This window comes from Oreochromis aureus, linkage group 2, assembly GCF_013358895.1.
Source record: "Oreochromis aureus strain Israel breed Guangdong linkage group 2, ZZ_aureus, whole genome shotgun sequence".
Taxonomy (NCBI): domain Eukaryota; kingdom Metazoa; phylum Chordata; class Actinopteri; order Cichliformes; family Cichlidae; genus Oreochromis; species Oreochromis aureus.
Window position 1 is genome coordinate 4705928 of NC_052943.1, and position 23222 is coordinate 4729149.

The window sequence follows — 23222 nt, forward strand, 5'->3', positions numbered from 1 at the left end:
TTTGTCTATTTGAAGTCCTTATTCATAACTTATAACTGTTCAGGATCACACAATTTATTTACTAAAATTTTTAATTTTTCTGATTAGCAAACCTAATATTGTCACATACCAACTACTACAGAGGTATCCCTGGGCAGTTGTAGGCTACTTCATGTTTTGAATCACTTCCCCACTTCACCTTGATAACATTATACCTTATTAGGGGCCCTATCCAGTGTAATTACACAAGTGTTTTCAGCTGGCTGATTAGACCTCAGTAAAGGCTGAAGCAAGCAGGAGTTATATAAGGTCCTGTGGTAGAAAGTGGAAGCTATTCAACTGTAACAGGTTCCGCATCATCAAAAGGACGTGGTGTACTGGCATCCACGCTGCACGCTGTTTACAGGGATTACAGGACATTAATTCATGCTTTAGTAAAATCAAGTGATATGAGAACCCCTGACTGAAAATAGATTTAAAAACAACAACAACAACAACATAAAACTAAATTATCTGCAACTTATTAACTGAATTAAAATGGCATACCTGATTTAGGCTGGCACACAAGCACTATTAGAAACTTAGATTCAAGCCAGTTCAGGGCAGTTGTCTGACCTGAAACAGGACTGAAGGCAGGCAGGAGGCTCTCAGTCAAGTCTGATGCACAACACAGTTTCCACTGTTTACAGGTGTGTACACCTACATTACACAAGATTCATGGCTTTACATGTCCTATAATTAAATTGAGTTCTAAGTAGACATAATCACAGATTATAAGTAATTCTAAGCAAATAAAATTATTGAATTAATTACATTAATTTAGAATTAGTAGCTTTAATCTTATGAATTTGCAATACAAAACTACATATTGAAAACACTCAGATGAGAGGGCATCTCTACTTATAGCGCAGGTGTATATGTAAGGTGTGATGAACAGTGACTCTGTGTCATTAAATGCTCTTGTGAACAAGACAGTGAACCAGTGTGCAGAAAGATTAAACAAAAAAACTCTTAAAATAAGAAAATACAGCTTTAGGAATAACTTAATAAAATGTTTTGCGAGTCTTCCAAGTTCTTGCTGCACTCCTAGGTATACCAAATCCGTAAAAAACAAAACACATTAAAAGAGGATCATTTGAAATTTCAAAGATACTAAAACCTGTGCTTGGTATTTAGGTTACCACTGTTAATAATATTCAACATTAATATTTATGATTAACAATTTAGAGTTAATCAACACATTTCATGAAGATGACGATCGCTTTATTTAACCCATATTTGTGAAATTCTTTTTTTACAGCAGCTGGAATGATGACAAATCATAAATAATTAAATGAATGCATGCATACAAAATAAATACTGTGTAATAATAATAATGATGATAATAATACTATCTGGCAGACAGATATATTGTAGAGCATGACAGCATGTGATATGAAAGGTTTCCTGAGGTGGTGAGGTTGTTCAGGATCTCCATGATGGGTAGTTTGCTCAGTTCATTCATTACCAAAATCATCCACTGGTGCTTTGTAATCCTCCTCCTGGCCATCTCTTATACATCCAACCACTCCAGAATCAAAGAGTACTTCTGAGGGTGGTGTGAGTCGGAGTTGTACTGAAAGTCTAAGGTGAACAAGGGGAACAGGAATGGCGACAGCACAGGCCACGGATGTGAGATTGTGGGTGTGTTTACTGATATTACCTTCTCTGTCAGTATCAGTGGCTGAATCATGTTAAATGATTAAACCCTGTGCAGCGTGTAAATGATGGTCTGTGTGTAAACTGCAGAGGGTCAAGATGTTTCACCTCTGGTCTGACGTGGACTAACGTGTCTCCCCATCACCTTCCTCACACGCAGGTTGATAGTCGGTAAGTTTGGACTCTGTCAACTTCTCCAGTAGAGGAATCAGACAGGATGTTTTCCATTTCAATGGTATCTTCTCCTGCTTCAGACTCGGGTTGTAAATATGACTCAGAGTCACAGACGGACTTGCTGCTGCTTGGTTTCTGTCTCCTAACATGGCCAGAAGTTGCAGTCAGGCATTGCGTGTTAATCAGAGGTGGAGAGGTCTGATCCTCAGTGAGGTCACTTGTAGGGAAGAAGAGATGAAGGGCAAAATCACTGAGGGTAGTGAGGGTGTGTAAAAAAACCAAAACAACTCTTAGCTTTTAAATGTTCTCTTGGACTGGAGAAGAACAACTAACAACTTTCCAGACGCACAAACAGATTTTAAAGCAACAGAAAAAAATCACATGCCATCTGCCTCACATTTTGGAAAAGGAAACAAGTCACACAAGCAACATATTTTTAACTTTTTGTTTGTTTTCTGTGTGAATGACCCGTACAACTAAACTCACTAAACCAATTATTTTTGTGCACTTATACAGTGGAAGGCTTATTCTGACACAGATCCTTGTGTTTGCAATGGATTTGATGGACTGCGCGCATATTGGCATAAAATATGTAAATACGATAAACTGAATTTAATAAGAAGCCAGTGGAAGGAAGAGATACTGTCTTGGCTGATAATTAAAGCCTTTTTCTCACCACGAGGCAACATATTTGTAACTGTAATTCAAACTATTTCAATAATCACAACATGCCGCATCGACAATAAGTTGCTTGTTTGAAATGAAAGATTGCAAATCAAATAAGCCACAGGAGAAGACAAATTCCACCAAATGAAGCACTGCTGCCACAGCACGAGAACAAACACTGAAAATGAGTCCATTATCGGAGAAGCCTTTTCTCTGCTAGGTAAACAAAATATATTAACAATTATTTCAATCTATCTAAGCTTTGTACACAGCAAACCATCAGTGCTAATACCCCGGCTGAATCTTGTGCATGTGTACTTGCATTACTTATGCCGTGGGGACACAAATTTGTGTACACAGGCACATATTGGGGACTTAAAGAAATTCTGTGTAATGGAAATCATCATATTTGGGGTTTTGTTTTGACTTCCAGTTAGGGTTTATTTCCAGGAAATGGATGTAATGTTCTTTGAGTTGCTGATGAAAACGTCTGTGCATGTGACACACCCCTTGAGCTCTGTGCTGCTGGTTGGATATCATTGCTAGCTCAGGGATTCCTGTGCACATTAGTGGCTGCATGAGTCCCAGTCAGGTTGTTTTGTGTGTGTGTGTGTGTGTGTGTGTGTGTGTGTGTGTGTGTGTGTGTGTGTGTGTGTGTGTGTGTGTGTGTGTGTGTGTGTGCCGCTCGCCCCCACCCCCCATCTCCATAGTCCCACTCCTATTCTCTGCCTCTCTCTGCTGTTGTCCCAGCATGGCTGCAGGATGGCTGCTCTGTGGACTCTCTCTCTGCTGCTCTCTGCCAGTCTGCTGGGCTGTCTGGCCGTGACCTCTCCCGATGGGAGCCCTCTGCCCCACAATCTGCCCCCCTCGCTGGGCACCAACAGTAGTGATGGCAGCCTGTCTGTGGATCTGCCCATGGCTCTGAGGGTGTTCAGCATGGACTATCACCACGTGCAGGCTCCCTTTGAGATCGTGCTGTGGATCATGCTGGCCTCACTGGCCAAGCTGGGTAAGCCTCAGCTGTGCTCACACTCATCCATGAGAAGCCAGCTTGGTGTCAGGTAGCTGGATGCTAATAACTTAGGTTACCTCCATTTAACATTTTAATTTAGTTCATTAAACTTATTTCATATATAATATAATGTATATAATATTTAGTATTTTTCTACATTTCTAGTCATTGGCAGGATTTTGTGAAACTCACACCAAACCTCACGTTAACAACCTGTTCGATCAATGAAATAGTTTATCTGAGTGCAATGGTAGTAGTCCTCCCTCAGTATAGCTACACAAGCGCCTCAAGTCAGAGCGATTTAGTCAGAACTCCACAAAGTTTGGATCCTGTTGATTTCCTGTTATTTCATCTCCATTTCTCATTCCCGCAGGTTTCCACTGGTCAGGTCGAGTCCCTGCAGTCGTCCCCGAAAGCTGCGTCCTCATCATGGTGGGCCTCCTGGTTGGAGGTGTGATCTATGGCGTCCGCCACTCTGCTCCACCGACTCTCAGTGCAGATGCTTTCTTCCTCTTTCTGCTGCCACCCATCGTGTTAGATGCGGGATACTTCCTGCCAGGCAGGCTGTTCTTTGAAAACCTTGGTACAATCCTCTGGTTGGTAGCTTTAAAATCTTTGATTTGTGTGTGTGTGTGTGTGTGTGTGTGTGTGTGTGTGTGTGTGTGTGTGTGTGTGTGTGTGTGTGTGTGTGTGTGTGTGTGTGTGTGTGTGTGTGTGAGGCATTCGTGTGCAGAATGAGTTGAACAGAATGAAAGTACACCATTTCCACATAAAATATGAGTAGAAAGAGTTTGATTTAAAAGCCAGAATTAGACTCTTTATTTTGGTTTTACCCTTTAAAGCCTTCTTCTACCTCTACGTCTCCATCATCAGAGTAAATTGCACAATATAAAATAAAAATTATAAAGAAAAAACTTGCCAAAAAAAGCCATGTTGTACCAAATATGATAAAGTTAAAATTCACAAACAGAAATCTATATTTTATTTATTTATTGTTTAAATTTCATCAGAAGGTTTAATGAATGCTCTATTTTCAAAAACAATTGAATTTTGTGGCAATTATTTCATGGTTCAGGCTTTAAAGGGTTAAGATTTGAAACATGACAAAACTCCAAATGATAATTATTTGAGCTCCTGCTTAATTCATCATTTGGTCGTGTACCAAGAAATGGACAGTCTCTAATTTTTATGACAGTTTTATTTTAATGGAGAGAACCAAGATATAAACATCCCTGCACGTCACTGAGTGAGATAAGTATTGGGTTTCCTACAGCCCAGCCAGATTTCTGCCTCCCACAGAGTCACAGGATTGTAGACCTGACTGGAATGGGTTAAACCAGCGGTCCCCAACCCCCGGCGCACGGACTGGTAGCGATCCGTGAGTCGTTTGGTACCAGGCCGCAAGAGTTGAGGCTCGGATGTGAAATTTATGGTTTTCAGGGTCGTTTTTTTTTAATCGTTTTTATTGTTAACTCGGTTTCCCTGGGTCTTTTCCCGTGTGGTATGAATAGATCTTCTTTTTTTTGGTACCTGTACTGGTTTTATTTTGTTGTATTTATCCGCAACACCTTAAGACCTGTCAGTAAAAATATTGTTGGACATAAACCGGTCAAAAAAGGTTGGGGTTAAACCGCTGGGTTAAAAGACCATCAGCAAGAAGCTTGGTAAGAAGATGACAATTTATGGTGGGATTATTAAGTTTATTAAGTTAAGTCAATACTTATATCACTCAGAAACATTCAAATCAATTCATAACTTTTTATGTAATGTGTTTTTTTCTGGATTTTTGGTCGATATTCTGTCTCTCTCTATTAAAATAAAACTATACCATTAAAAATAGAGACTCTTCAATTCTGTGTAAGTGAGTGAACTTACAAATTCAGCAGGAGGCCAAATGTTCATTTCACCCACTGTGTCATGTACGGCTGTGTGGCAGACAGATGAAACACAGGGGGCAGTTTTATATGCTGTAACAAAAACTATAACAAATAGAAACAAATAAAAGATAAACTACAAACTAATGAGAGGATGGGCAACTGTGTAAACACAGCTGGAACCGATACAGACTAATAGGACAGGGGAAGTAAAACTGAACATACTGTTTAAGGATGAGAGACTGTCAAAATAAAACAGGAAGTACAATAAAAAACAGAGAAGAAGACTAACACACACTGGCTGACATGGGACGGGGGGAAACAGACATGGGGACATGACTGATTGGGGAACTCAAAACACAGAGACAAGACATGAAGACAACGTGACGACAAGGTTGAATGAAAACAGAAGAAGACGAGACACTGAGGGAGGAAGAACTCTAAGATTGCTACGAACTGACCATGAACTTAGGAATTACATTGAATATTCAAAACAAACATGACACACTGCATACGCTACCTCATTTGTCATATTTACAGCTTATTTTTGGACCCGAGTGGCTAAAATCAGATATTCATCTAGTATTTGTTAAAGGTACCTGGAGCAGGTGTCTTAAAGCTGGTTACCTGTGCATGTGCAGGTATGCAGTGCTGGGGACCTTATGGAACGTCCTGGGCATCGGCCTGTCTCTGTACGGTGTTTGCCTGCTGGCTCAGAGCTCACTAGGAGATGTCTCTCTGCTCCACTGCCTGCTGTTTGGCTCCCTGATCGCTGCTGTAGACCCAGTGGCGGTGCTTTCTGTTTTCCAAGAGATGCAAGTTAACGAACAGCTGCATATCTTGGTGTTCGGAGAGTCACTGCTCAATGACGCCGTCACTGTGGTGAGGAGAGAAACAGAGTGTGTTTCAGGTACCTAAATGAAACACTTGATACTCATACACGTTTCTTCCTCTCAGGTGCTTTACAAGCTTTTTGAGTCCTTCCTCCGTCTGCCATCAGTGTCAGGGCTGGACGTTTTGCTGGGGGGCTGCAGGGTGGTGGTGGTGGGAATCGGAGGCTTGTGTGTAGGTCTCTTCTTCGGCCTGCTGGCAGCCCTCACCTCACGTTTTACCTCCAGGGCCCAAGTCATCGCCCCGCTCTTTGTCTTCCTCTATTCCTATTTGTCTTACCTTACCTCAGAGATGCTTCACCTCTCTGGGATCATGGCGTGAGTGCTGCTCAGAATCATCTGAATCCCAAAGACCACATATTGTATACATTAGTAAAATAAGCATCAGTCTTACTTTGTTTTTCCTCCCCCCGCCCTGCAGCATAGTGACCTGTGCTGCTACAATGAAACAGTACGTGGAAGCAAATGTGTCGGAGCGCAGCAACACCAGCATCCAGTACTTTCTGAAGATGTGGAGTAGCGTGAGTGAGACCTTAATCTTCATCTTCCTGGGAGTGTCCACCATACAAGACATCCACATGTGGAGCTGGCCGTTTGTGTGCTCTACGCTGCTGCTCTGTCTCATCTGGAGGGCCACAGGTATAAGCCTCACCCTCACTTTAAAATAAGTTATATTATAAGATCAACAAAGCAGATATCGGAACTCTTTCTCACTGCTTGAAAGGCGTGCTTCTGCTGACCGCGTTTGTGAACAAGCTCCGGAGGAACGCTGTGACCTTCCGAGACCAGTTCATCATCGCCTACGGTGGCCTGAGAGGGGCAATCTGTTTTTCCCTGGTCTTCCTGATTGATGACTTCCCAAAGAAACGACTCTTCATCACCACTACCATTGTGGTCATTCTCTTTACGGTATTTGTACAGGTGGGGCAAACATGTTTGTGAATTGTGAGGAAAACAGTTTGTCATAGTTTGAAGGTGGATTTTATTTTCCGAGCCTGGTTTGCAGGGGATGACCATCAAGCCTCTGGTGGAGCTACTGTATGTGAAGAGGAAGAAGAGAGCTCTGCCTACTCTCAGCGAGGAGATCCACAGCAGGGTGAGAGATCACAGGAATCACAGCTAAGTGTGGAGTTGTGGACACTACTTGGCTGATTTTTAGATATCAATAAATGAGCAAAGACCGTCAAAGGACATGATCTGAGAAGAGCAAGGTTTAATTTGTAGCTAACCAAAAGGAAACAAGGTGAGGTCAGTTTTTTCCTATGCAAAGCATGCAATGTATGAAGGATGCACTGAAGTGAATGGTGCACATAGGGCAGCTTGTTTCATGAATTTCTTTCAATACTTCCAAAGGATATCATTTTTGCAAGTTATCTGCAAGTAATCCTGTTTGTTGTTAGCTCATAGATCACCTGGTGGCAGGAATAGAGGACGTGGTCGGCTACTGGGGGCAGCACTACTGGAAAGACAAGTTAGTTTTCCACGTTTCACTGTTGCTTTGCCTTCTGCTTGTGTTTTGTCATAAAGCGTTTGTTGTGCATTCATGTAAAAAGATTTAATATGACATGACCAGCAGGTGGCAGCAAACACTATGCACATTTTCCACAAGTCACAGTATTGCCATCTGTGTGCTTGTGTGTGTGTGAGGTTTGAGCAGTTCAACAAGAAGTACCTTCGCCGTTTCCTCATCCGTAACGACCGCCAGGCTAGCTCCAGCATCCTCAGAGTTTACCAGGAGCTGGAGAGACGGGAGCAGAGGGGAGTCGAGGAGGAGGCCCCGCCGATGTAAGAAAATGTTTTTTTGGACTATGTGTCAGTGTTTGTCCTTAAAGTTCCCAGAAAAACAGAAGACTAACTAATCAGGGTTTTCTGAGAACCTAGAGTGGATCCTCGCTCCCAAGGGCGACCTCTGCTACCGGAGGAGATGGAGAGCATCAGGCGCATCCTCTCAAGAAACCTCCAAAACTTCAACAACAAGGTACATTTTCTAAAAAGAGTTTCTATGCCACCGTTAGCTATTTCCTATTCCCAGTTACTATAACTTAGAAATTGCACAATGTGTATAATTCAGCTGCACACTTCTGGGCTCATGCATGTGTCCTCACTCCAGCAGACACCAGCCTACAGCAGACACACCCTGCACCAGGACACATCGGTGGACAGAACAAGGAAGCCCCTTTACAGACATCAAAGTCTGGGAGAAAGATACTCATACAACACAATCACACACTTTCAGGTGCATGCAAACTACCTGCATTTCCTCATGTTTGAGTTTTATTGAACAGAATGAAGAAGACTGAAAGGTTAGGAGAATAAGTTCACAGGGTTGCAGGGGTGTTGAACTCCAGGCCTCGAGGGCCAGTGTCCTGCAGGTTTTAGATCTCACCCTGGGTCAACACACCTGAATCTAATGATTAGCTCCTTACCAGGTTTCTGGGGAACTTCAAGACATATTGAGGAGGTAATTTAGCCATTTAAATCAGCTTTGTTGGATCAAGGACACATCTAAAACCTGCAGGACACCGGCCCTCGAGGCCTGGAGTTCGACACCTGTGGTTTAGTGGATTCATGTTGAAATACTGCATCCAAGTTTAGGAATTTGTTTAAGCTCTGTTTGATTTTGAACTACGTGAATGATGGAGTGTCGGTATTAGAGTAGAGAACATCCTCCATGGTGCTGTACTGTGTATTTCTACTGTTGCAGGGGGAGGATGGTGGGCTAAGTGAGCCACAGAGAGTGAGAACTGGACTTAGCAGATCTCACACAGGTAAAGACGCAGCCAGATGCACAGCAATGTGAAACGGAAAGTCTCGACAGGACTCTATGCAGTCCTATAAAAAAACAGCCAAATCCTCTGCATGATTCAGCAGCTTGTAGGACCAACTTACGTAACAATAACTTGAATCATTAATTCTCTGTATGACCTTATCAGTCTCTCACATCATTGTCAATACATTTTGTCCTGCTCTTCTTTGCATCATTGCTTCAGTTCATTGAGGTTTTTCAGGTTCTCTTTATGTCCCACCACAGTTTTTAATGAAGCTGATGTCTGGACTTTGGCTCGGCCATGGTAACACCTCGATGTTTGGGATCATTACCATGCCAAATAACCTACTCTCAGCCAAACTTTAGCTCTCAGATAGCATTACAATTGGCTCTAGATGACTTTGGTGCACTGAGTTCAACTCAATGACTGCAAGGTGCACAGGTCCTGTGGCCTCAAGACAAGCCCAAATCATCACCCTTCCACCACTGTGCTTGACAGCTCATATGCTGTGTTTCATTTTTCCAAACGTAACTGTGCATGATGGTCAGACAGCTCGAATTTGGTCTTGTCGGTCTGTCCAAAGAATATTGTTTCAGAAGTTGTTTGTTCAGATGCAGCTTTTCAAAACTAAACCTTGCTGCCATGGTCTTTTTTTCTCCTGGCAGTCCTTCCAAAACAAGCCATAACTTATCTCGCCAACTGTACTGTCATGAAGTTTAAACTTTAACATGCTAACTGAGGCTAACTGAGGCCAACTAGAGTCTGAGATGCAGCTCTTTGGTTTTTTGCAGTTTCTCCTAACACTGCACGGTCTGACCTTGAGGTGAATTTGCTGGGCCGTCCACTGTTGGGAAGATTGTGTTAACTCACACCTGAATGTCCTAAACCAGCAAAGTTCTGCATTCATAGAGATGCTCACACTTACCGATGACCAATTAATCAAGTTAATTTGATTAAAAACACCAGGCTGCTAATTTCCCCTAGTATGGAGCCAATAAGGGTGCACTTTGTTTTTTTAAATGACCGCATAGAGTCCGACAAGAACTTTCTTTTTCAAATGTCTGTTTATCAAACTCATATTGAACAAATGGAAAGCTTTACTTTTTTCTTAGGTTCTCAGTCTGAGTTTGAAAGGTTTTTTGCTTTTCTTGCTAGTTAGTGTATAAGATGAAAACTCAGTCTTCCTGTTTACTTCTGCAAAATTATGTTTTAATTCATGCAGGAATTTCATTTTGTGTCTGCTGTATCTCAAACTTTCTGCTCTAACTTTAAAAAATAGAACAAAAAACCAGGTTGTTAGTATTTCTCTCCCTCCTGATCTTTGACCAGAAGCTTTTTTGACTTTGTGACTCTTGAGCTCACTTCACCCTCTTCCCTGTTGGCAGTGTGCTCCATAAGCCCACGATCCACTCTCCTGGACTCCTCAGTCTCAGCTGGCCCGGCTCAGACTAGATCAACGGATCCAAAAGCTGCTAGAGAAGACCTAGTCTCTCCAAGACATCAGGAAACCGTGGAGAGAGCCGCCAGGAAACACCTCAGCTTTGTTTTGGAGAATGAGAAGCAGCAATGAATGCAGACTGTGAGACACAGGGGGGGAGGGAGGGAGGGAGGGAGGAAGAAAGCAAAACATATGAAAGCAAAGAACTCAGCGTGTTCCATCATTTGAAGTGATAAGTACCTCGTATTCCTTTAAGCACAGAGTTGTGAGGTGCAAAGCAGAACTAGTAGAAGTCTTCAGCAATTTCATGGACGCATCCCAAGTAAATTCCTCATAAAATGAATTTAATGGTTTTATTTATTCAGAGTGTTTGCCGACTATAATAAAGCTTTTCTCAGCTCCATGTTTCACCTCTTGAACAACTCTTGCATCTCCAGCCTAATTCATTTTCAAAGCGCCATTCCCAGAGTAGCACCAACATTACAAATACCTTGCAGTCATAAATGCTGATACCTGCTGCCAACGTCCTCATGCCAATCTTTCCTCTCCTTGTTTCCTTTACAAATGCGCAGCAAAATACATACACTGGTAATCTGACGAGGACAGGCTTGCTGCGTCCTAAAATAACTCCTGTCCCCCCCACCTCCCTCCGTTTGACCTCCTCTGTTACTGTAGCATTTTTTTCCTCACAGCTCCCAGCATGCCAGGGAGTGGCTGAGAGAGCCTGGCCATGTTCTTTAGGATTGGGGCTGGGCAGACGGGCTTCAGAGTGGACACCAGTGAGGAGTCACTGACCTGAAGACTAAACGCTGAGAGCAATCATACTTTAAAGCGGGGTAAAGGCCGGAGTTATGAGGGTGGGAGCTGCAGCCCTGTCTGGGGGGATTTTTGGGGTAACAGGGACTCTGTGTTTCTTCCTGGCATTTGGTACTGACTACTGGCTGGTAGCAAGCGACAACTGCGGACCATATAGATGGCCAACACAAACGACACCGATGGGAGACAAAGATGCCAACGGGACTGAGGTAGGACAGATAGAAGTGCGATTCCTAACATAAACAATCACTGGTCACTTCCATCAAAACACATCGATTCAATAACAGCAACCAGAAATATTATTTTTAACTGGTCACATGTGAAAACCACAAAAAGAAAAAAGGTGAACCCGATCAGATGCTGTGGACTCGGTGCTGTGCGAGCTATGCCACTATAGGATATTTAAAGATGTCCTGAAGCAATTTACAACCTTGTTTCCAAAGAAGCTGGAAGGCTGTGCAAAACACATTTATAATCGCAGAACATATGAGTTTTAATTAAAACTAGAACAAGGAAAACATATCAAATGTTGAAGCAGAGGGATTTTATTTTTAAAAGAAAAAAATATAAGTTTAGAATTTGATGCTACCGGCATGTTTCATAAAAGCTGGGTCAGGTGCTTTGCTGCAATGTCTATTCTTAAAACGTGGCAGTAGTTTTAATCTTTCTTGTAAGGATTCCAGCTGCCCAGCAGTTTGAACCTCTCTTGCTCCAAATGTTTTGACTGGGCGACAGCTCCACCCATACTGGAATACATGCAGAACGTTGTTTGCCGATATCTTGCTGAAATAAGCAAGACCTTCCCTGAAACAAGACACTGCAATCCAGTACAGGTTGCTCCAGAACCTGAATCCACTGGTCAGCATTACTGGTTACCCAAGCAATGCTCACTAATCTACTTCCATACCAACACAGGTACTGACAAGGCAGAGAGCTCTTAACCTCTTTGGCCTGCAAGATGAAGCGGTCCAGGCTAGTTTTTCACTTTGCCTCTTAAATAAGTTCAACAGAAGTCTTTTTTAAAAATATATTTTTATCTCTTTAATGGCATAGCAAAGGTCTTGCATTTGTGATCAGTAAAAACTGCTGACTGACAATCATTATCAGAAGTCTTCCTGACATTTAGTTTTTTTTAATCGATTACACTCTGCCCAAACGTGTGGGAGGCCAGGGATGTCTAAACTCATTTTACATAGTGGTTCATGTACAGTACAGCCCAGTTTGATCTTAAGTAGACTGGACCAGTAACACTCCCCTTTCTGTCAGTGTAAAGACTTTGAACCAAACATTTAATCCATGAGATGTCTCAATATAAGAACAAGAAGTGCAGTTTCAACAGCACGCCTCAGTTTTTCCACATGATAAATTTGCAAAAGTACAGAAAAAGTTCAGCTTGCTCATTCCCTACACTGACCTCACTGGTATGTTATGAGGTGTTGGAGGTCTTCATCAGAAAAGCTGTAAAACGTATGAAAATACAGTTAAAGGTTCAAAATCAGTGGGCCAGATTGGAGCTGTTGCTGGGTTGATTCTGGCCCCCGGACCTTATGTTTGACCTTCCTGCTGTAGGTGACTGCACTTCTGTAAAGTGTGAAGAGGAGCTAGAAGAGACATGTGGACTTGTAATTTGCATTTAGTGGCCTTTATGTTGGCTTTTTCTTCATTAGGATAAAACTCTTACCACAATACCTCCAAAAGCACCTTTCATCAAACCCTCCCTGCTCATTACACTCCTACATTCTTCCTGACTTCACATCCAGAGTTTGTGACACAGCATCCCATCATGCAGACTACAGAGCATCTTTGTGAAGATGAGCACCACTCTGGTTAAAATGTGAACATGCTGATATTTAGCAAATAAGCAGCCGAGGTGTTATTTCATGAATAGGAGACAAAAACAGGGATTATGTAGAATATGTCAGAGTAATCCACCCAGATGTTGAGATCTTTCAGTCTGGCCCACAGCTGTGGACCACCCAGTCATCACACACTGACACCCTTGATAACCTTATGCTGCTATCAGCATGCTGCTGAAAATTGTGTTTCATAGATTTAATATTTTTGGTCCATCACTTCGACTGCCAGCTGTAAAATCAAAGCGGTTTGACAAAACTGCGGCACCTTCATACAACTGTTTTACACGGCGAGCAGGACTCCCACTGACGAGCCGGCTGAGCTTCATGTGTAAAATCAGTGGAGTGGCCCTTTAATTTTCCAGTTTATTCTCCCATGAAGTACTTGTGAGAAAGTTCACAAAGTGCAACGTAAGGGATATATTTATAAAAGCTAATCCCCCAGTGAATTCCTCCGTAACATCACAGAAACAAGTCTTTCATTTTCAATAAAAGAGGATGATTAAAGTTGTTGTGTTATTCGGCGCCATCAATCATATTTCTGACAAGCAAGCGGAGAGTATCGCTCTGGCGTGTTTCATAAGTTCCCCCTCGAAAACCTCACAGACCAGCAGGCCATAATCAGAACCACGTTTGATGCCGTGGCTCCAGTGAAGTAGGGAATCACACAGAGCCGCGAGCGCAGACGTGTTGACAGAGCTGACAGAAAATGGGATTCATCCATCTTTAGGTATTCGAGCATCTATCTGTGTGATGTCAGTCTGTCTTCCATTTCTTTTTCTCAGACGCTGTTGGTGGAAGAAGCGAGCGCCTCCCCTCCTTCCCTCACGCTGCACCATGAGGGCTTTTTCTGGCGCTGTGCGTTTCAGGTGGAGCCCACGACGCACGCAGTCCTGGCCACTCTCTTCAGTACGTAGGCGAAGCTTTCCTCTAGTTAAGCTGCACAAAGTTTTTGTTGGGAGTTGTCCAATGTGGTTGCGTGTCCCTTGCTCAACACTGCGGTCTCCTTGACATGCTAACAAGTGCAGAAAAGAAAAATGCCCATATGTGACAGTAAATGTAAAGGATTGCTAAAATATGTTTGTTTATGAGGTGTTTTGGGGCTTTTTGTTTTCCCCAGACTGCGTTTTGCATTTGTGTCTTTTTTATTTTCTGCTGCACTTAATGTTTCATCACTGAATTGGAAAAAAAAAATCCCAAATAACCATTGAGCATATTGTTATTCAAGTGGGCCATAGCTGAGTATGCTTCTGCCACTCATTCAGGCACTGCTTTTAGAAAATCTAGTCAATGATGGGAAATAAAAGGCAACAATAAAGTCAGTACTGAATTATGTGTAAGCCTTTATATGCCTGCTGTTTATTGTGGTTATAGACCTTTGCCCATTATTTTGAGTGATTATTTTTGTAAACCTTTCTCATTTTTTGAACTATAGCAAACCAGCCAGAGTCTAAGGTTTGCATCCATGGTTACCTCTTCCCACTACCGGTTGCAGTTGGACAAGTCCCTCATCCAAATTATGACCCCACAGCAGGTAATTCACAGTCTCAAATATGTGCTGCATGGACACACGTCTTTCTATTTCCTGTGGTTCAGTAGTGAGGTCAAATCTACACAAGACATTTTATGAACAACAAAATATGTAAAAATAATTGTGGATAGCTTATTTGATGTCAGCTGGGTGAGAGGCAGGGGTTTGGGGAAGATTGATATGAGGATGCCTATCTGGGAAACAGAGAGAAAGATGGGGAGGGTGGGACCTAAAAGCAAACAGGTGTTTGGAGCAGGTATAGGTATTTAGAAGCATGCAATTAGAAGAGGAGTGCTTAAGGTGGAGTCTCACTCCTAAACGTCAGATAAAATGATCTTTGATACAAATTTAGTTGGATTGTCATGATCAGGAAATATTTTCTATGCTTAAATAACAATATGGGTATTTCCCAAATGCTGGTAAACAGAGCGATAATTATTTTTTAGCACAGCTTGTCCGAACATCTATGTTTTATTTTGGATGCTTACATTATTTTTGCTTTGCACATAGAAACAAAATTATTTCACAAAAACTACCAGGATCAAAATAATTACCTCCTGGATGCTAATAGTCAGTCGTTTACTCTTTTTGCTGGATAACAGCCTGCAGTCGTTTGTTGTAGTTTTCAACATATCTCACATGCTCCTCCAGATTTGATGGTCTTCCAGCAGGGACGCTGGTTTTCAGTTCACCCCACAGGGATTTTCAAATCAGGGCTTTGCACCAGCCAGGTAGTTCTTCACCAGGAGTGACATATTTTAGGTCGTTGTTGTGTTTGAAGATAAAGAGACGACCCAGACCCAGGTTTGTTTCTGACTGCTCGAGGTTTTCTTTTAAAATTTTCACATAAACTTCTTTCTTCATGATTCCTTCCACCTTGATAAGATTCCCAGTTCCAGACACACTGAAGCATCCCCACATCAGGATCCTCCCACCACCGTGTTTCACTGTGGGGACGGTGTCCTTTGAGTTGTACATCTCTCACTTCTTTCTCCAAACATCAGCAAAGTGTCTGTGGACAAAGAGCTGTAGCTTTATCTCCTTTGACCAGAGGAGGCTCTTCTAGTGTGGATTATCTGTCTCCAGGGTGTCCTTAGCACACCTCAGTCTGACTTGAAGGCGTGTCTTCTGCAGAAGTGAAGTTTTTCCTGGTCTTTAACCTCGCAGCTCATTTTTGTGCAGGGCTCTAGTCATTGTCTCATTTGAGACTACAATTCCCAACTTGGCTAAATCATTCATGGGTATCTTCGCAGTTATTCTGGGCTCTCTAGAAACATCTCTCACTAGTTTTCCTTCCAGAATCTTTGAAATCTTTTACTTCCTACCACTGCCAGGCGTGCTCTGTACTCTGTGGGTTTCTTGGAATTTACTGAGGATACTTCTCACTCCTGTTCTTGACACTTGTACAATAATTTTCTTCGTCTGTTAAAAGAAACAACACTTAATAAAACTCATTTGTCCTCATCTGTATGTCCCCACGTAAATATCAATAGTAAATCCCGCCTTTGCTACAGCAGTAAAGATTTAGCAAAGAAATACTGAATCTGGTATTTATTATTCAGTCAAAAAGTGCTCATATTACAGCCTAAAGTATCAGGACCATATCGAAGTTATTAAAGGACCAGCCTGAAGGAACAGACTATTTTGGGAAATACTTTTTTGTGCTTTCTTGCTAAGAGTTTGGTGGGAAGATGGGAAACACTGTTCTATTTGTGTGTTAAATACGACAGCATTTAACCACATCTACAGATGGCTGGTTGTTTCCAATCTTCTCACAAAAGATCAGAACCAGCTTTTCCCTCCTGTGACTGAAACCAAACAAAATGAACATGTATTGACTGATGTGGACGAGCAGTTTTCTTGCTTTTTTTTCCTCAGAGTCAGAATAGTTGCTTTCCTTCAGCCAGACTAAAGTAACTGGATGCTGACTTTAGCTTCTTACATGTAAATGATCCGTTCTTATATGGCATCTTTTTAACCTTGGCAGCTCCACAAAGCACTTTGCAATGTGTTTCCATTCACACACATACACAAAATTCCTAGGAAGGAATGCAAGATTCGCCAGCCGGCAGGAGAAACCTGGGCTTCAGCATCTTGCTCGTGGACCGGTCAGCAAATGAATCCAGGGGGGTGGGATTAAACTGAAAACCTGTGCAAAAACACCCTTTCTTTGCAGAACACTTATGGGATTCCACTGCTGTGCTTGTGTTTCTTGCAGTGTTTCGGGGCTTCTGGACCGTGCTGATAATCCTCGGACTCGTCTTAGCTCTGGCTGGAGGCTTCCTCTTGGTCTGTGGCGTTCCTTTCATCAGCTACAAGCTCTACAAGTTGGGCGGGGCCTTCCTCTTAGCTGCTGGTAAAATATAGACCGCTGTCTGTGCATCTATGTGTGTGTGAGTCCTAACTGTAGCGTGAAATAAGAGACGAATGCACAGACGCACATTCATTCTGCAGCCTTTGCTGCTGTCAGCTGTTCATACCTGTCACATGATAAACACACACCCAGCACGCGGAGCAGCAGATGTCACTCTGCAGTGTTGTCACTATAACGACAGCAGTAAACACTGCCGCCGTGGTAACAGTAGAGATGAAGAGGAGCTGCGTTCCTCTGCAGCCACTCACAGCACTGACGGCCTCTGTGTCTGTCTCTCTAATACTGTCTGTATCTCTCCACAGCCTGCTTGTTCCTGTTCACGCTTCTGCTCTACGTGCTGTGGATGGAGGTGGTGGATGTGAAGAGCTACATCCTTCAGGAGAGGGGGGAAACATGTCCGAACGCTGAAGTTTCAGTCCTCTACGGCCTGTCATTCATGGTGGCGGCTGCCGGAGTGCCCCTGGAGCTCATCTCTGGTTTGGTCTTCTTGCTGGTGGGCCGTGCGATTCATGCCAGCAAGTGACCTGCCCGCCTGGATCACGGGGTGGAGAGGGGGGCTGGGGGTGGAGGAGAAGCCTGACTTTTTTATGTCCTGCACTTGACTGGTTTAGTGTGTTTTTGGGATGTAAATAGAGGAAAGACCGCCGCTGCTTTGGATCTCCTGGAAGTTTTCTATCTGTCTCCCACTTTGCTTAATTTCTCCTCAAACGTCACTATTTACTTAAACATGTTATCACTGCCATGTTTTACTATCACCACAAATGATAAGCAGACGGTGAGAAGTGCACGGGTGAGCCAGCTGTGTCCTGATTCTGGCGCGTGATCAAAGTGTGTTTAGCTGCAGCAGAGTGAGGTGGGAGGCAGGAATGGCTGGATGGACCGGAGGCTTGGGGAGAGGGTGGGGGTGGAGCGGGAAAGGGGAAGATATTGGGGGGGAGAGACAGAAAGAGAGAGAGAATTGATGCATGGAGGGGGGCACGAGGGTGCTTTGAGAAATGAACAGCTGTTTGTGGGTTTGGTTGGTGTACAGCAGGCCAGCCACCTGCCTCCTTCACCCCAATCACATTTTACTGCTCATTTAATCCCCCCATGCTTTATTGTTTCTTTATGTTTTTTGTTCTTTTTTCCACCTTTTACAGAAACTTTAGATTTAGATTTCAAACCCAAAGTGCAGCTAAATCCAAAAATAATTCCCAAAATGAGCCGTGCCCTACAGGAATCCCTTCTTTTCTTGTGTTATTCAAAAGGAGAAACGCTAACGTGTGATTGTATCAGAAGTGCTACAATATTAGCTCGTCTTTCCTTTTCACTGCTCTGAATGGAAACAAGCGGCCGGACTCTCGATCACATATCAGCTTTCATCTGAGGAGCAAGAACGGCGGTGATGGTGGTGGGGTGTATGTCTGCTTCAAAGGACTCGACACACGTGTGTTCATGCACACGCAAACACACACACATACACGCTGTGATCAAACTGTCCACTGATTTCTGAACTACACGTGCACATAATATCTAAATATTGTTACTAGAGCTGCTTTATGCAAGACCGACTGTAATATCTTTGCAATGAAATGCTGTGTGGGGGATCATTTCTGTGCTCTGTCCACAGCTGCGTCATTAACGTCACGTTTTAGCTGTTTTTGACATCTGTGAAGTTTTGCTGTTAATACATTTTCAGATTTAAATAAACCTTGAAACAACACGGCTTTTGCTATACTGCAGCAGAAAATACGACAACATATATCAATAAAACTGACTCGACTTTGTGACATAACAAATGAACACTGGGTCCTTTGAGCAGGAAGTCTTAACAGCTGAGCACAGCTGGTTTCTGACAGGATTTCAACCACAGGGGGAAAAAAAAGCACCACTTCTGATCTGAGGAAGCGTGATGACAGTCTGACAGATGAAAAACAAACAGAAGAAGTCAAAGCCTGTGGCATGCAGTCAGTGATTTGCTAGTGGCGCTACATGCGAGGCCGATGATGTGGTTGTCGCTAGCATTGCTGGCCACTCTCTGCTAGAAGCAGCAGACAGACTTGGACCAGCGGATGTCTCCAGTGACAGTTGAGCTTTGATGGTATGTTTTACATTAGCTTTGTTTTCTGTTAAGTGTGCTATCACTGAAAAGACTTTAATAGCAAGTAATAAGTGTCCTGTTTTCATTTCGTTTAAGGACCACTTAGCATTTCCTCTGAAAAGAAGGTCTTTGATTAGGCGATGGCTGTCAGGCTCGAGGACGTGAGGGTCCTGAAAGAGATGAGGCAACACTGGAAGTCTTTCAGGCAAAGGGACCGAATGGCACTGGGGAGGAAGGTAGGAACAGAGAGAGGGTAGTGCGGCTTGTCCTAGCATAATCCCTTAAAGTGTTTGGGACCTGTCCTTAGAACTCTTTGAACAGGCCAAAACATTCTTCTGGTTCACTGAAATTTGAAAAAAAAGAAAGAAACATTGTAGCCATTGTATAGTCTTTTTTGACTGTCCAATAGAAGAACCTTACAGTTTACTCAGGCCTGAAAATGTTTTTAAAAAGTCTTTCGAATCTGCAAAACCTCCAATTTTAGCTGCTCTTCAGGTACTAAAAACTTTTTTATGAACCGCTTTTATGTGACAATTATGTGAATAATAAGAATAAGAAGAGATTCCTGACTGAACTTCTTTACTTTGTTGTGTGTAACCTAAAGGCCATGACTCAGGCCTGTGGTCTATATTGAGAAACCAAACTCTTTCAGACTCTCGGGGCTTGTGATGAACCACTGAGGGGCTTGAACAGTACGACAGCAGTTCCTCTGATGAGGATGTGTAACTAAAAGAGAAGGAGATCTCCTGATTCTTTAAACACATACTCAATGTAATAGTATCTTTGATTTGCATTTTCTGTTAACAACACGAGGAGCCATGAGCATAAATATTCTCTGCTGCCAAGACCTCTGCTGAGACCCCACCTGCTGTCTTCCTCTCTCCATATCTGTTTTATAAAAGAGCTAATCATCATTCCTTGTGGTAGCGCTACAACTTTCTGTTCAAGCTCGGTGAGTCAAATTAAGAGAAAAGGTACCTACTTAAAAAACTGACTAATAAGGTTTAAATATACATGATGTTATGAAAGTTTTCTGGTCCTCATTTTGAAACTGAACCTATCACAAATAATGTTAGCTTTGAAGCTAGGCTAGCCTCAGTTCTTTCAGTTTACGTCCTGCAAGTCATGAACAGAAGAAAACTCAAACTTCTAATGATTGTGTAGGAAGACTTTAATACTGTATCAACTCACTGACTTATTCTGCTCATAATATCTGTTGAATATGTCAAAGAATAAATGCAGCTTAGCATGAGTTGACATGTTTTCTGTAAAAATAAGCACATAATGACGTATTCTCATAAATAATAAACAAGTGACCTTTGAATAAGCCGATTCTTCGACTAATTAATTAATATGTGTAATTAATATATGTGTAATTAATGGGTGTCTTTTCTTTATTAATACATCCTTCATAAATATCAGTGTTAGCTAGCTCATGCTAGCAATCTTCCAATGTCATTTTACACTTGTACACAAAGATCGATGTATATCAGCAGGGTTACTGCTTATCCACTTAAAATTCAGGATATCGGCCACGCTATTTAATTTTCAGCTATTCAGCTTTCTTTTAAAGTTAATGCTTTGGTTAAATGTGTTACAGGCTACAAACATAATAGAGCTGAGAGTCAACACAAAACAGTTCAGACATTTTTCATAGTGTATGTTTGAGGTGCATTTTTTCTTTTTCACAAAAACATAATATATGTAACATGATTCGGTGCGCTGCCTACTGACCTGTAAGGATAGAAACAAAGTATTGATCCTATCGTTGCAGCTTCAATCAACTGGCAGGAGATTTCACTGGTTTTCCACTGGTTTGCTGCTGCTGGGACCACTAAAGCTGTATGAATTCAGGATCAGGGTTACTAAAACCCCATGACGCTTGACTGTTACAGTAATTTTAGTCTTTGTCTGTTGAGGATTTGAAAAAGCTGATGTCAGTGTCTTAAAACGGCTCTCTTGTAAAACTAAATTTGATTCGTGCAGATCAAATGACCATACACAGATGTTTACATTTTTATCTGTCTTGCATTCTCATCAGGGAGTCCTATTATTGGTTCCAAATTCCTGCTGCAGCATGTCAACAAGCCCAAATATAAGACCAGAGTCATAACCAGCTATCTGCAGCATGAGGACGAGTAAGAGCTCCTGCAACAGATGGCACGGCCCTCGCAGAGCCTGATCTCAGTGTGCGATTAAAAGACATGAAAAACAATCAACTGAAGACTTTTCCACGAAGCTGACTGAAAAACTGAACTCTGTATAGAAAAAAAGTACTTTGTACATCTTTATTTATTTTTATTGAACAAACCAATGCTTTGCAGCCCAGATGAATAGTTGGCCTATCTTCACTTGACAGACGTGCATGATGAGCCAGCAGAGGGCTCTCCAGCTCTCCTCTATGAAAGACGAGCTTCCCATGCGTGGACGGACACAAGGAAGAAATATAAGGGAAAGTAAAAGGAAGGAAGAGAAAAAGGAAAGGAAGCAATTACTGAGCGGAGTATCGAGCTAGAACCCTGGCTTGTTCGGTGACTGTGGCTCATCCTAATCAGAGTTAATTAACTCTTATGTCTCCTCCCCTGTCATCCACTACAATGGAAACACAGTATCACTTCATTTAAGACAGAAATAATCTTGCACTTCAAGTGTCGGCAATTATGGTGTTATTATATAGTTATAGTTAATGTATATCACAAGAATAAAGACACGACATGGTAATAAAGTCTTAAACGCTCTGAAAATGAACCCTGAAACATCAGAGGAGCATATCGATCAGCGGTAATGATTCCACGTACGTCTATGCGCTGATGTACTTCCCGGTTTGTGCTAAGGGCCACGTGCATACGATGTGTCAGACGGCGAACAGCAGGAAGTGATTTCGCACCGTAGGGAGAGTTAACCCTACGTGGACCCCTTCGGCCCCCTGTCCTCCAGAGCACCTGGACTGAATACTGGTGGGCTTTAATCCAGTCAAAGAGGGGGATACACTCTGGCAAGAGCTTTTTCCTTCTTTTCTCTAACCCCCTAACTCTACTAGTGAGCCGATTACCTGCTCTGTGTGTGTGTGAGCCCCAGTCCGATAGGCCCTGAGCGTGGCTCTTTGTGTGTGTGTGTGTGCTCCCACGCAGGGCCAGACGGACACAGCTTCTTCCAGATAAAGGCTTTTTCTCCTGTCAAAAATGACTGCCCTGATAAGAGCTGATATGAGAGAAAAGCAAAGCCTTATGGCATCACTCTTGGCTTTTTTTCTTTTTTTTTTGTTTCTTTTGTAAACCCCAAATCCCCAGGAACAGACCCACTAACCCGGCCCCTCACCCAGCACACACACACACACACACACACACACACACACACACACACACACACACACACACACACACACACACACACAGCTAATCTGTATTGGGGGTTTTAGTCGAGGTAGAGAGGGAGCAGGTGGAGGGATAAAGAGTTGCCGCATGTTTCTTTTTCTGTTTTTGTATTTTTTTTAAAAAAGTAGTGTGGCCATATTAAAGACATCCCTCCCCTCAAACACCAACAATCCTTAAACACACACACACGTGTACACACACACACACACACACACACACACACACACACAATACAGGCACACTTACTTTTCACACAGACAGATTATGTCTCAGACAGTCAGAGCTCCTGCCTTCAATTAACCTCACAAAGACAGGATCATTTACACACACATGATGATGATAGCAGGAGGGAGACAGTGAAGCCTGTGTGTGTGTGTGTGTGTGTGTGTGTGTGTGTGTGTGTGTGTGTGTGTGTGTGTGTGTGTGTGTGTGTGTGTGTGTAATGTATACAACAGACTGTACTTCACAGCAAGGCCTGATACAAGAATTGACTCTTAGTGAAGGACTTAATGTCGTGTTTTCAGTCTTCAGAGAGATTCTTCTGTATCGCCCGAGATGTTCTCTCAAATGTTTGCAACATATGCTGCAGGAAAAAGAAAAAAAAGAGCAAATAATTGGAGGTGAAATGCACTGCTGAGTGTGGTCTAAAGAGAAAAACTGGATGTAAGGCAAAGGAAAACATTGTCTACGTTTGG

At 42.6% G+C, this 23222-nt stretch overlaps 2 protein-coding genes across 2 annotated transcripts; both read left to right on the top strand.

Annotated features, from left to right (window-relative positions):
* The first annotated feature begins 3279 nt into the window (after window positions 1–3279).
* Window positions 3280–10631, top strand: LOC116329429 (sodium/hydrogen exchanger 2-like). The gene is made up of 13 exons (XM_031751440.1): window positions 3280–3526; window positions 3903–4125; window positions 6045–6285; window positions 6361–6611; window positions 6715–6932; window positions 7018–7214; window positions 7300–7389; window positions 7694–7764; window positions 7941–8078; window positions 8175–8271; window positions 8404–8529; window positions 8998–9061; window positions 10447–10631. Exons 1-13 carry the CDS (start codon window positions 3280–3282, stop codon window positions 10629–10631), a joined length of 2148 nt encoding a protein of 715 aa, XP_031607300.1.
* A 619-nt stretch (window positions 10632–11250) lies between these two features.
* On the top strand, window positions 11251–17952 carry LOC116329430 (transmembrane protein 182-like). The gene is made up of 5 exons (XM_031751441.2): window positions 11251–11524; window positions 13954–14077; window positions 14604–14702; window positions 16918–17055; window positions 17376–17952. Exons 1-5 carry the CDS (start codon window positions 11351–11353, stop codon window positions 17594–17596), a joined length of 756 nt encoding a protein of 251 aa, XP_031607301.1. The 5' UTR covers window positions 11251–11350; the 3' UTR covers window positions 17597–17952.
* The last annotated feature ends 5270 nt before the right edge of the window (window positions 17953–23222 follow it).